At 45.9% G+C, this 12,228-nt stretch overlaps 1 protein-coding gene across 1 annotated transcript in view; it reads right to left on the bottom strand.

Moving 5' to 3' along the window:
- Nucleotides 1-7,789, bottom strand: part of LOC123977523 (E3 ubiquitin-protein ligase TRIM50-like) — an 8,503-nt gene extending 714 nt beyond the window's left edge. Inside the window, exons 1-9 of the mRNA XM_046060268.1 lie at nt 7,689-7,789; nt 6,476-6,602; nt 6,186-6,356; nt 3,351-3,446; nt 2,464-2,694; nt 1,557-1,579; nt 1,253-1,383; nt 784-965; nt 114-541 (exon numbers count right to left, since the gene is read on the bottom strand). Coding sequence (XP_045916224.1) covers nt 114-541; nt 784-965; nt 1,253-1,383; nt 1,557-1,579; nt 2,464-2,694; nt 3,351-3,446; nt 6,186-6,356; nt 6,476-6,602; nt 7,689-7,789 — 1,490 coding nt within the window. The remainder of the gene's footprint in view (nt 1-113; nt 542-783; nt 966-1,252; nt 1,384-1,556; nt 1,580-2,463; nt 2,695-3,350; nt 3,447-6,185; nt 6,357-6,475; nt 6,603-7,688) is intronic.
- Nucleotides 7,790-12,228: the final 4,439 nt, after the last annotated feature.

Here is a 12,228-nt window from a genome sequence, read left to right as displayed (position 1 = left end):
CTTGTTGGGTTTCTGGGTCTGGGGGAGGAGGTGCTCCCTGTGAGGCTGGGGCAGGAGGTGCTCCCTGTGGGGATGCAGGAGGACCGGGAGCTGTCGTCTCCTCACTCTTTCACTTGTTGGGTTTCTGGGTCTGGGGGAGGAGGTGCTCCTTGTGAGGCTGGGGCAGGAGGTGCTCCCTGTGGGGATGCAGGAGGACCAGAGGCTCTTTGTTGTCTCCTCGCTCGTGCCAGCACACGTCCAGCAGGGGGTAGACCTTCCCCTGAACCTCCAGCCTGAAGCTGTAGATGAAGCCCAGCTCGTCAGGACTGTCACTGTTAAAGAAGGTCAGACATCTGCCTTGGTAGTCCAAGAAGAGTCCCACCCGGCGGGGGGGACATGACAGCGGCAGGACTACCCTGGGGGAAGTGAAGGCTTCGTAAACCCCGTCCTTCAGTCCAATCAGCCACACTCCACAATCTGGATTCTTCACCAGCTTGGCCTTACGATTGGTCGTTCCTTTGATCAAGCCAAGGCGCCATTTCGGTTTGTTTCCAACTTCCACCTGGGCCAGGGACAGAAGCAGAGCGCCTGTAAACACGTATGTACTGTAAAAACACGAGAACAAAACATCGTCGTTCAGCTGCACCCGTGAACACGTTCTCGTCCCAGGGCGTCTCAGAGGATGCTGAAGGGTACCTTAAATGCAGATGCTTTGTCAGGCTTTCTCAAAGTGTTGGTATTTGGCGCCCTGGGGTGAGATCGGGCAGGTGAATCCTGGTACCCTACACTAACGGCACTGCTTACCTCCCAGTAGTGTTTCCCAGAGGAGAAGCCTCGGTTGGCCAGGACACAGTAGCTGTAACTGAACCTCTCAGGATTATCAGGGAGCCTCCGCAGCAGAGCCCCACAGGACACCAGCGTGTCCCCACCAATGAGCTCTAACATTGGGTGAGCCGTCTGAGGATCCAGCTTCAACGGCTCTGGAGCTGGACGAAGAGAATAATATGTAATCAACAGGGAGAGACAAACACAGATAAATAAACAGACGGACAGATAAACAAACGAACAGATAAATAGGAAGGGTACAGGTACTGGTACAGGCATACATACTCGTACAGGTAAAGGCAGAAATAGAGGTTCAGGTATATGTACAGGTACATGTACAGGTAGAAGTAGAGGTACAAGTACAAGTAGAGGTTCAAGTACAGGTACAGGTAGAGATCCAGGTACAGGTAGAGGCAAAAAGAGGTACGAGTACAGGTGTCAAGTGTACCTGGCAGGACTTTTCGGTGTAATCTTTTCCACACCGTGAGTTTGATGTCGCTGTGGTTGAAACCTGGTCTGAAGTTCAGAGAGCTGAAGATTCTCTCCTCCTTCAGCTGGAGCTCCTGGATTGCTCTGAACCTGGGAGGAGGAGGGGAGGAGAGGAGGGGAGGAGAAGAGGAGGGGAAGAGAGGAGAAGAGAAGGAGGGAAGGAGAGGAGGGGAGGGGGAGAGGGGGCGAGGAGAGGAGCTGTGTATCATTGATTGTATTCTCATCCAGTGAGTTTATTTGCAACAGGTTGAGCTGTTTCTTACCTCGGAGCGATCGATCCATACTTCTGTAAACACAAACAGAAAAACTATTACTTGATCAATAATCTATCACAACTGTTGATCAGGGAGACAGTTTGGTGATCTGATCAATAATCTACCGACCACAGACCGTCAGTACCATGGTGAAGTCCAGGTGTACTACGCTCCACCCTGGACTGACTACAGACTGTCAGTAAAGGTGTACTGCGCTACATCCTGGACCGACCACAGACCGTCAGTACCATGGTGAAGTCCAGGTGTCCTGTGCTACACCCTGGACCGACCACAGACCGTCAGTACCAGGGTGAAGTCCAGGTGTCCTGCGCTACACCCTGGACCGACCACAGACTGTCAATACCATTGTGAAGTCTACGGATCTTACACTACATCCTGGACTGACCACAGACCGAGACAGACTGTCAGTACCATGGTGAAGTCCAGGTGTCCTGCGCTACACCCTGGACCGACCACAGACCGTCAGTACCATGGTGAAGTCCAGGTGTCCTGCGCTACACCCTGGACCGACCACAGACCGTCAGTACCATGGTGAAGTCCAGGTGTCCTGCGCTACACCCTGGACGGACCACAGACCGTCAGTACCAGGGTGAAGTCCAGGTGTCCTGCGCTACACCCTGGACCGACCACAGACTGTCAATACCATTGTGAAGTCTACGGATCTTACACTACATCCTGGACTGACCACAGACCGAGACAGACTGTCAGTACCATGGTGAAGTCCAGGTGTCCTGCGCTAAACCCTGGACCAACCACAGACCGTCAGTACCAGGGTGAAGTCCAGGTGTCCTGCGCTACACCCTGGACCGACCACAGACTGTCAATACCATTGTGAAGTCCACGGGTCTTACACTACATCCTGGACCGACCACAGACCGAGACAGACTGTCAGTACCATAATGAAGTCCAGGTGCCCCTCGTTGCTCAGGTCTTGCAGGGTGTTCAGGGCCTGCTGCAGCCGATGCAGGTTCTGGTTTAACTGGTCCGTCTGGTTCTGGAGGGACAAGATGAGGTCTGCAGCCGAAGTCTCCACCTGCTGCATGAAGCCCGCCTCCTCCACCTCCAGGCAGCGCCGCAGCTCACCAAACTCCTTCCTCACCACCCACTTCAGCACGTCAGACTCATTCTGATTGGACAGAGAGCAGCAGTTAAGATTGCCAGAAGCAGCCCTGTGACCAGTGTGTTTGTTTTTCCTCTTTCTCTCTCTGGTCTTTACTTTAAGGATGGTGCCTTTTGCTTTTGTTGGTTAGGCACTTCCTTTTGATAATTTAGGGGAAGACGTTCGACCCTAGGACCAACGTGGGTTGGCCCAGTCTTCCTGCCTTCTTCTGCTCCTTTTGGTCAGAAAAACTCCCATAGTTTGATTAAACCTTTGGTTATTTACAGTCAGTCCTTGGTATGGTGTCCTTTCAGATGTTGCTGTGGCCAATAAACTCAAAGTGTATCAGCTGATGTCAACACTATGAATGTCTTCCAGCTTTTAGCTTTTAGAGGATGAGGATGTGAGGATGAAACTGTGTTTGTACATTTAACAGATACAGAGCCGGACCTAGCACATGTGGTGCCCAGGAAATCTGGTGATAGACTAGATTAGACAAGGACAACCTATTATCATTTTTACATTAAATTATGGCGTTTGTCGTCAGTTTACTTCCTGACACTCCACTGAACGCATCAATGCTGCCAATGTGTCCCATAGGAGGCGCTGCCACTAAACAGACACGTAATTCAACGATCATTCAGAAAACTACAGAAACTAAAACAACAGGAAACATCACCCACAGTGATCCTGGATTTGTTGTACGCCATTTTACAGATCTGATCCTCCAGTTTCCGTTTCTGATGCTGGAAGTCTGTCATCAGACAGGAAATGTCCTCCTGAGAAAGAGACAGGTAAAATAAATCCATACTATTGAATACTCACATCATTAACAGCACAATAATTAAACCCCGGACCGATCATTACGCTTCAACAGATCCACTTTACTCTTAGAACCTGACTCTTCCATATTAATGCTGTGGACCTCCTACTCCATCCATTACCTCACACTGGGAGTAGCTGACTCTCATCCTCTGACTATACCAACAATAAACAAAGAAGGTCCAACCATGTCCAGAGCTTTCAGCATCTGCGGAGGAATCACTTTGAACCACCTCAGTGTCCTCCACCAGGGACAAGGACATGGTATCCCCAAAGTGTCCAGTCCTGCCTCCTCCACAGAGGGAGTGTCGGTCAGGTTCAGGAGTCTCAGTCAAAACGTTCCTCTTTCCAGATTCCAGCAGTCGGTCACCTCAGACGCTCACAGAGTGTTGTTGGAAGAAGAAGAAACATGACCCTGTCCCAAGTGCAACGTGTTGCTGGCATCATCATCATTTTGGGGGTACTAAAGCATACCAACATGATAATAACATTGTTGAGGTTGTTTACTACTGGGAAAGTAAAGAACCACTACACAAACACATGGCTCAATTCCTCAGGCCAACACTCTGCAGTACACCTACATGTGAAGGACAAAGGACTCTCTTTGGAGGACAATTATGCTTAAATTCTGGACAAGAATCATGGAGTACCATGGTGAAGTTGGGTCCAGGGTCCAGAAACAGGGTCAGTCTGCTGGTGGACTGACTGATGGAGCTGTCTTGATAAGGACCTCTGTGGTCCGTCTCCTAGCCAATCCAAGGTGGAGATCATCTTCATCTTGTTTCATTGCAGACAGACTGACCGGCTCTTTAGAAAGTGTCGACACACAGCACGAGGGTTAACTCACGGAAGCATAGTGTCTGTATTTGAACCAATATGGAATCAAATCTTCACACACGTACAAAAGACACACATAGTGAATCTCTGTAGGTCTAGGAAGGATAAATATTCCCAACAGGAAGCATCCTCTGCAAGTTTGTCTCTGGGTTGACAGCACAACGAGAGAGAGAGAGAGAGAGAGAGAGAAGCAGAATCATAAACATTACTCTAAATGTCTGTACCATTATTCATTCAGTCTATAGCAACTTTTCTGTCTGTACCTCTGTATGGATATTGTGTAGACATGTGTTGTTGTGATTTGGCGCTATATAAATAAAAGTCTGAGCCTAGAATCACCCGCGATGGGCCCACAGGGTTTTAGGTGATTCCCTTCGAAAGGCTCTCAGTCATCACAGATTAACCTCTTCCTGTCATTACATTTTTGGAAACAGCTGATGTGCCCGCAGTCATAAAGGTGTCCCAGCCTCCATTTTTGTCGGGTTGTAGCTTCCACCCAAAATCATACAGGCAGTAAACACCACATACCAGAGAGCAGATGCTGGGGAAGGTCAGACCTGGTAGAGTGTGTAGTATTACTGTTATGTTCATGAACATCACACCACAAAGATGGAGGAAAGATAGCCGAAAACATTTGGTGAGTAAAGCACGATGTAATGTAGAGGAGCTGTGTCCATTTGAATGGACTTGTCTGCAGATTGCTGTGTGTGCACTCTCAAGGTGAACCATGTTTATGAACATTAACAACATGAGACCGTATTGTTGTTAAACTGCAAACTCAAAGGTGATCTTTGCTTTGTGTGGAACATTAAACTCCTGCATTTAATCTCACTGTGATATGATGGAAACTAATGGCTGCTTATCTGCTGGGTCAACAACTTCAAACTCTTTTAGGTTTAACTTTGACCATCAGCCAATCAACACAGTCCGGTCTCCAGATCAAAGGTTTCTGCACATTCAATCCAACAACAGAAATTATACGAACAATGGTTGTACATAAATGAACAGAATTTTACATTTCTACACTTTACAAGCACACAGACTGAACATCAGTCACATGCAAATTTTTATAAATGTAGGTGTAGAACCTACATGTTCTATTTTTAAATATTAAGACTGTAGGGGGAAGCCAACAGGTTTTTATTTTGTGTTTTTGTACCTTCATGTGACAGTAGGCAGAGCTAATAGGTGTGATTTAGTTTTTTCATACCTTCATGTGACTGTAGACAGAGTTCACAGGTGTGATTTAGTGTTTTTGTATCCTCTCATGACTGTAAATGATCTCACAGGTGTGATTTAGTATTTTCCGCACCTTCATGTGACTGTAGACAGAGTTCACAGGTGTGATTTAGTGTTTTTGTATCCTCTCATGACTGTAAATGATCTCACAGGTGTGATTTAGTATTTCCGCACCTTCATGTGACTGTAGGCAGGGCTAAAAGGTGTGATTTAGTGTTTTCGTACCTTCACGTGATGGTACACGGAGCTAACAGGTGTGATTTAGTGTTTTCATACCTTCATGTGACTGTAGGCAGGGCTAAAAGGTGTGATTTAGTGTTTTTGTACCTTCACGTGACTGTAGACAATCTCACAGGTGTGATTTAGTTTTTTCGTACCTTCATGTGACTAGAGCTCACAGGTGTGATTTTGTGTTTTCGTACCTTCATGTGACTAGAGCTCACAGGTGTGATTTTGTGTTTTCGTACCTTCATGTGACTGTGGACGGAGCTCACAGGTGTGATTTTGTGTTTTCGTACCTTCATGTGACTGTGGACGGAGCTCACAGGTGTGATTTTGTGTTTTCGTACCTTCATGTGACTGTAGGTAGAGCTCACAGGTGTGATTTTGTGTTTTCGTACCTTCATGTGACTGTAGGTAGAGCTCACAGGTGTGATTTTGTGTCCGCGGTGAGCACCGATGCTTCCACAGAGGCCACAGATCACCATTTGTTCGTCCTCACAGTAAAGGCTGAGTGGGTTGTGATGCTGAGGACACGACTCGGGCTGGGCTCCACCTGATACACTCACGTCCTGTCAGGATGAACAAACCATGTATAATTTCAATAAGATTTTCTGCTGCTGGATCAGATGTTTCAGTTGTTGAAGCACAACCTTTTAAATCCTTTAGATCCGAGGTTAGGGGTTTTTACCTGCAGAGCCTCGATGATACGAGCCAAGCTGACGTTGGGAGGAGGACTGTCTCCGTCTACAGCACAGCGACACACGGGACATTGCAGCTGACCGAGCAGGTCCACTGTCATGGAGCGCACGCAACACCTGGACAGGTGAGGACAGGAAAGGTGATGTGAGGACAGGACAGGATAGGTAAGGAAAAGACAGGATAGGCAACACACGGGACATTGCAGCTGACCGAGCAGGTCCACTGTCATGGAGCGCACGCAACACCTGGACAGGTAAGGACAGGTGATTACATTTATTCATTTTAGCTGACGCTTTTATCCAAAGCGACTTTCAATTGCTATATATGTCAGAGGTCGCACACCTCTGGAGCAATGAGGGGTTAAGTGTCTTGCTCAGGGACACAATGGTGGATGTCTCATAGTGGGGAATTGAACCCGGGTCTCTCACACCAAAGGCATGCGTCTTATCCATTGCGCCACTGCCACGACAGGACAAGACAGGATAGGTGAGGACAAGATAGGACAGGTGAGAAAAGGATAGGATAGGCGATGACAGGACAGGTGAGGACAAGACAGGTGATGTGAGGACAGGATAGGTGAGGACAAGACAGGTGAGGACAGGATAGGTGAGGACATGAAAGGTGATGTAAGGACAGGATAAGTGAGGACAAGAGAGGGGATGTGAGGACAACACAGGTGATGTGAGGACAGGACAGGTGATGTGAGGACAAGATAGGATAGGTGATGACAGGACAGGTGAGGACAAGAAGGGGGAGGACATGAAAGGTGATGTAAGGACAGGATAAGTGAGGACAAGAGAGGGGATGTGAGGACAACACAGGTGATGTGAGGACAGGACAGGTGAGGACAAGAGAGGGGATGTGAGGACAGGACAGGTGAGAGCAAGACACGAGATGTGAGGACAGGATAAGTGAGGACAGCAAAGGTGATGTGAGGACAGGATAAGTGAGGACAAGACAGGTAATGTGAATACAGGACAGGTGAGGACAAGACACGAGATGTGAGGACAGGACAGGTGAGGACAAGAGAGGCGATGTGAGGACAAGATCGGGGAGGACAAGACAGGTGAGGGGAGGACAGGACAGGTGAGGACAAGAAAGGGGATGTGAGGACAGGATAGGTGAGGACAAGACAGGTGATGTGAGGACAGGTCAGGGTAAGTGAGGACAGGTGTGTCCCATCCATTCATGCATTCATGTACCTGCAATAAGAGTGTCCACACTGTAACATCAGAGGTTCACTGAAGACGTCCAGACAGACAGGACACCGGAGCTGCTCCTCCAGACTCTGACGACGCTCCATGTCCCCAACACCGTGACCAAAATCACCAGCAGCACCACCGGGACCAGCACCACTAGGAAAATCCCAAAAGCAAAAACTCTCCAAACGACAAAACAACAGGTGCAGAGACCCGGCCCAGATCACAGAAACCTTTTTGGAGCTCAGGGAGTGAGAAGGGGTCCGGCTGCAGCAGAGCTATTTATAGACTTAGTCTTTTCTTTGACGTGATTGGACCGACAGACATTGTAGGCGGAGCCAGAAACTGACTGATTAAATATAATCAATGTTTTGTGAATTGATTTAAAATGTCATCAAAATATTCAGATTTATTTTAGAGAAAATCAACTTTTTTACCTGAGCAGGTGCAGAATGCAGTTATATTTCTCTGAGTATACATTAATAGCAGTAGCAGTAGCAGTAGTAGTAGTACTGTAATGCATGTTAATGTTTGAACTGCTGTGTTTGTTTTGCTGGCAGTTTCTGATCATTTTACCTGATAAACTCCCGAAGGTCACCTTCACCTCCAAACAACACGTCTCCACGGCAACACAGCTGTGGCCAGGTAAAGGTTCCCTTCAGCATAATAACTGAACGCTGCTTCTTCTTGTTTAGTTTTGACTCTGGGGACAGAAAGCAGACCTGATCCCAGACGACCTGAGAGGTCTGGATGGTTCGTAACGAAGCAGAAGATCAGAAATGTATTTTGGTCTAAACCATTTAGTGCTTTATAAACTAACAGCAGGATTTTGAAATCAATTCTTTGACATACAGGAAGCCAATGTAAAGACCTCAGAACTGGAGTGATGTGATCCACCTTTTTGGTCTTAGTGAGGACTCGAGCAGCAGCGTTCTGAATCAGCTGCAGCTGTCTGATGGATTTCTTAGGGAGCCTGTAAGGACACTGTTACAGTAGTCGAGTCGACTGAAGATAAATGCATGGATAAGTTTTTCCAGGTCCTGCTGAGACATAAGTCCTTTAATCCTTGATATATTCTTCAGGTGATAGTATGCTGACTTTGGAATTGTGTTAATATGGCTCCTCAAATTCAGGTCTGAGTCCATGACTACACCAAGATTTCTGGCTTGATTTGTGGTTCTTAACATTACAGATTGAAGTCGAACACTGACTTTCAATCGTTCCTCCCTAGCTTCAAAGACAATAACTTCAGTTTTATCTTTGTTTAATTGAAGAAAATTCTGGCACATCCAATCGTTGACCTGCTCAATACAGTTACTCAGCGCCTGTATGGGATCATAGTCCCCTGGTGAAATGGTTATGTAAATCTGTGTGTCATCTGCATAATTATGGTAAAATATTTTGTTGTTTTTCATAATCTGAGCCAGTGGAAGCATGTAAATGTTAAACAAAAGAGGCCCCAGAATGGAGCCTTGGGGAACTCCACATGTCATTTTTGTCAGTTCAGATGTGTAATTACCTATAGACACAAAGTAGTCCCTGTCCTTTAAGTAGGATTCAAATCATTTTAGTACTGTGCCGGAAAGTCCAACCCAGTTTTCAAGTCTGTCTAGTAATATGTTGTGGTTGACCGTGTCGAATGCAGCACTGAGATCCAATAATACTAAGACTGAAATTCTGCCACTGTCAGTGTTTAAATGGATGTCATTGAAGACCTTAACTGTGCTGTGGTGTGGTCGAAAACCTGACTGGAAGACATCAAAACAGTTATTTAGTGCCAAGAAAGCATTAAGCTGTTGAAAAACAGCCTTTTCAATGATTTTACTTAAAAACGGCAGATTTGATATGGGCCTATAATTGCTCATTAGTGAACTGTCTAGATTGCTCTTTTTTAAGAGTGGCTTAATGACTGCAGTTTTCAGGGCCTGTGGGAAAAAACCTGAGAGGAGAGACATGTTGACAATTTGTAGTAAATCTGAGGCCGTGCATTTAGACACATTTTTGAATAAACCTGTTGGCAGAATATCAAGGCAGCATGAGGAGGATTTCAGATGTTGTATTATGTCCTCTAGGTTTTTATGGTTAATAGAATTGTCTCATGCTATATGAATTGTTTTTTCAAGTGGACACAGGGACAAGACATATCCTGTTACTGACATAGAGGCACTGATTGCTTGTCTAATTGTTTGAATTTTGTCTGTGAAGAAGGAAGCAAATTCATTGCAGGCCCTGGTGGATAGAAGTTCAGAGGCTATAGACACAGGAGGGTTGGTTAGCCTGTCGACAGCAGCAAACAGGGCACGTGCATTATTAGTGTTTTTGGTGATGACGTCAGAGAAGAAGGACCGCCTTGCATTTCTCAGCTCTAAATTATAAATGCAATGTCTCTCTTTATAGATGTCATAATGAACCTGGTTTTCCGCCACCTGCGTTCAGCTTTTCGACACTCTCTTTTTTGAGTTCTAACCAGCGTGGCATTTCCCAGTGGAGATCTTCTCTTACCAGAGACCACCTTCACCTTTGCTGGTGCAACGGCATCAATAACATTTGTAATTTTAGAACTGAAATTATCTACAAGCTCATTGACTGAGATCCGTGAGAGGGCGGGTGTCGAGGAGAAAGCCTCAGTAAATATTTCACTAGTGTTTTCAGTGAGATGCCTTTTTGTGATCACCTCTGTTTGTACATTTGTGTTCACGCAGATAGCACTCTCAAAGAAAACACAGGAATGATCAGAGAGATGTCCAGACCCTTGGAGATGACCAAGTCCAAAGTGTGCCCCTTATTGTGCGTGGGCTCCGTCACATGTTGAGTCAGTCCATAATTATCAAGAACACAACACAGTTCTTTAGTCCCTCTGTCCTGGGGGTTGTCAACATGGATGTTAAAATCACCAACAATAACCACACAGTCAAAGTCAACACAGATTATAGACAGCAGTTCACCAAAGTCATCAAAAAGGTTTGCACAGTATTTAGGAGGCCTGTAGATATTTAGAAAAATAGCTCGAAGAGGAATTCAGCTGAAGAGCCACTTATTCAAAAGAAGCTAAATTCCCATAAGACATCTTTTTGCATTGGAGGGAGTCATTAAACAAAATGGCAGCTCCACCTCCTCTCTTATGCACTCTAGCCTCACTCATAAAACTGAAGCTGGGAGGGGTAGACTCGATAAGGACAGCTGCACTGTTATCTTGGTCCAACCAAGTTTCAGTTAAAAACATGAAATTAAGATTGTGAGTTATTATAAAATCATTGATTAAAAATGTTTTTCCTGACAACGACCTAACGTTTAATTTAGTTTGTTAAAAACATTATCTGGCCCACTTTTTTCGACAGGCTGCGGCTGACGAGGAATTGATACTAAACTTGCAGGATATGTTGAGTGCGTCCTGTTTCTTAACACATTCACCATGCTTTTTCTGTTACCTATCAAGACAGGGATGGAGAAGACTACCAGCACACTGGGCCCCGGCTTGTCCTGGGAAGAGTCATGAGTGCTATTTTCCTTGTAGCCTGGACCCAGCACATATCAGACAGAGCTTACTGGGCTTCTTCGCCATTGCGGAGCGGGAGGGCGGGTTGTGCGCTGTATTTGTGACACATGTGTCAAACCTGGAGGACGCAGAACCAGTGGTGGAGGTGGACGGTGAGGGGTGGTTTAGGGTGGAGAAAATGGGAGTGGAGCGAGGGAAGGTGCGGGGAGTAAATTTGGTCCCAGCTCTAACCAGGTCTTCCATGTGATCAGTGAAGTCCAACAGGGGGGAGAGGGGAGAAAGGGTGTCTGAAGGTGGGGATTGGGGGGGTAGAGATGTTGTTTTCAGTGAGGGAGGTGGAGGCTCTTTCTCTTGGCTCAGATGTCTCTCGTGATCAGAGCTCTCTTCCGGCGGGGGCTGAGGTGGCTCTCCTTCAAGGTTTCTGGCATGTTGTGTTATGTCTTCTTCTTGTTTTGATTCCTCTTGTCTCTTGTCCTTGGCAGAGGGAAAAGATGAGTGACGCAGAAAGTAAAACAGGTTGGAGCTGAAAAATTTTACTCCTGACTTGTTAAGGCGAAGTCCATCTGCCTTAAAAAGATGTCTGCGGTCCCACAGAAAGTAAAAGTTTTCAATGAAATGCATTGAATGGACAGTACATGCCTTTGAGAGCCACGTGTTCAATGTCTATACTCATACTATACTGTACTTTACTGTACTGTACTAACTATACTCATACTATACTGTACTATACTGTACTGGACTAACTATACTCATACTTTACTGTACTGCACTAACTATACTCATACTATACTGTACTATACTGTACTGTACTAACTATACTCATACTATACTGTACTTTACTGTACTGTACTAACTATACTCATACTATACTGTACTTTACTGTACTGTACTAACTATACTCATACTATACTGTACTTTACTGTACTGCACTAACTATACTCATACTATACTGTACTATACTGTACTGCACTAACTATACTCATACTATACTGTACTATACTGTACTGCACTAACTATACTCATACTATACTGTACTATACTGTACTG

Source organism: Micropterus dolomieu, linkage group LG10, assembly GCF_021292245.1.
Source record: "Micropterus dolomieu isolate WLL.071019.BEF.003 ecotype Adirondacks linkage group LG10, ASM2129224v1, whole genome shotgun sequence".
Lineage (NCBI taxonomy): Eukaryota > Metazoa > Chordata > Actinopteri > Centrarchiformes > Centrarchidae > Micropterus > Micropterus dolomieu.
Note: the sequence above shows the minus strand (reverse complement) of the source record. Positions and strands in the feature narration are given on the sequence as shown.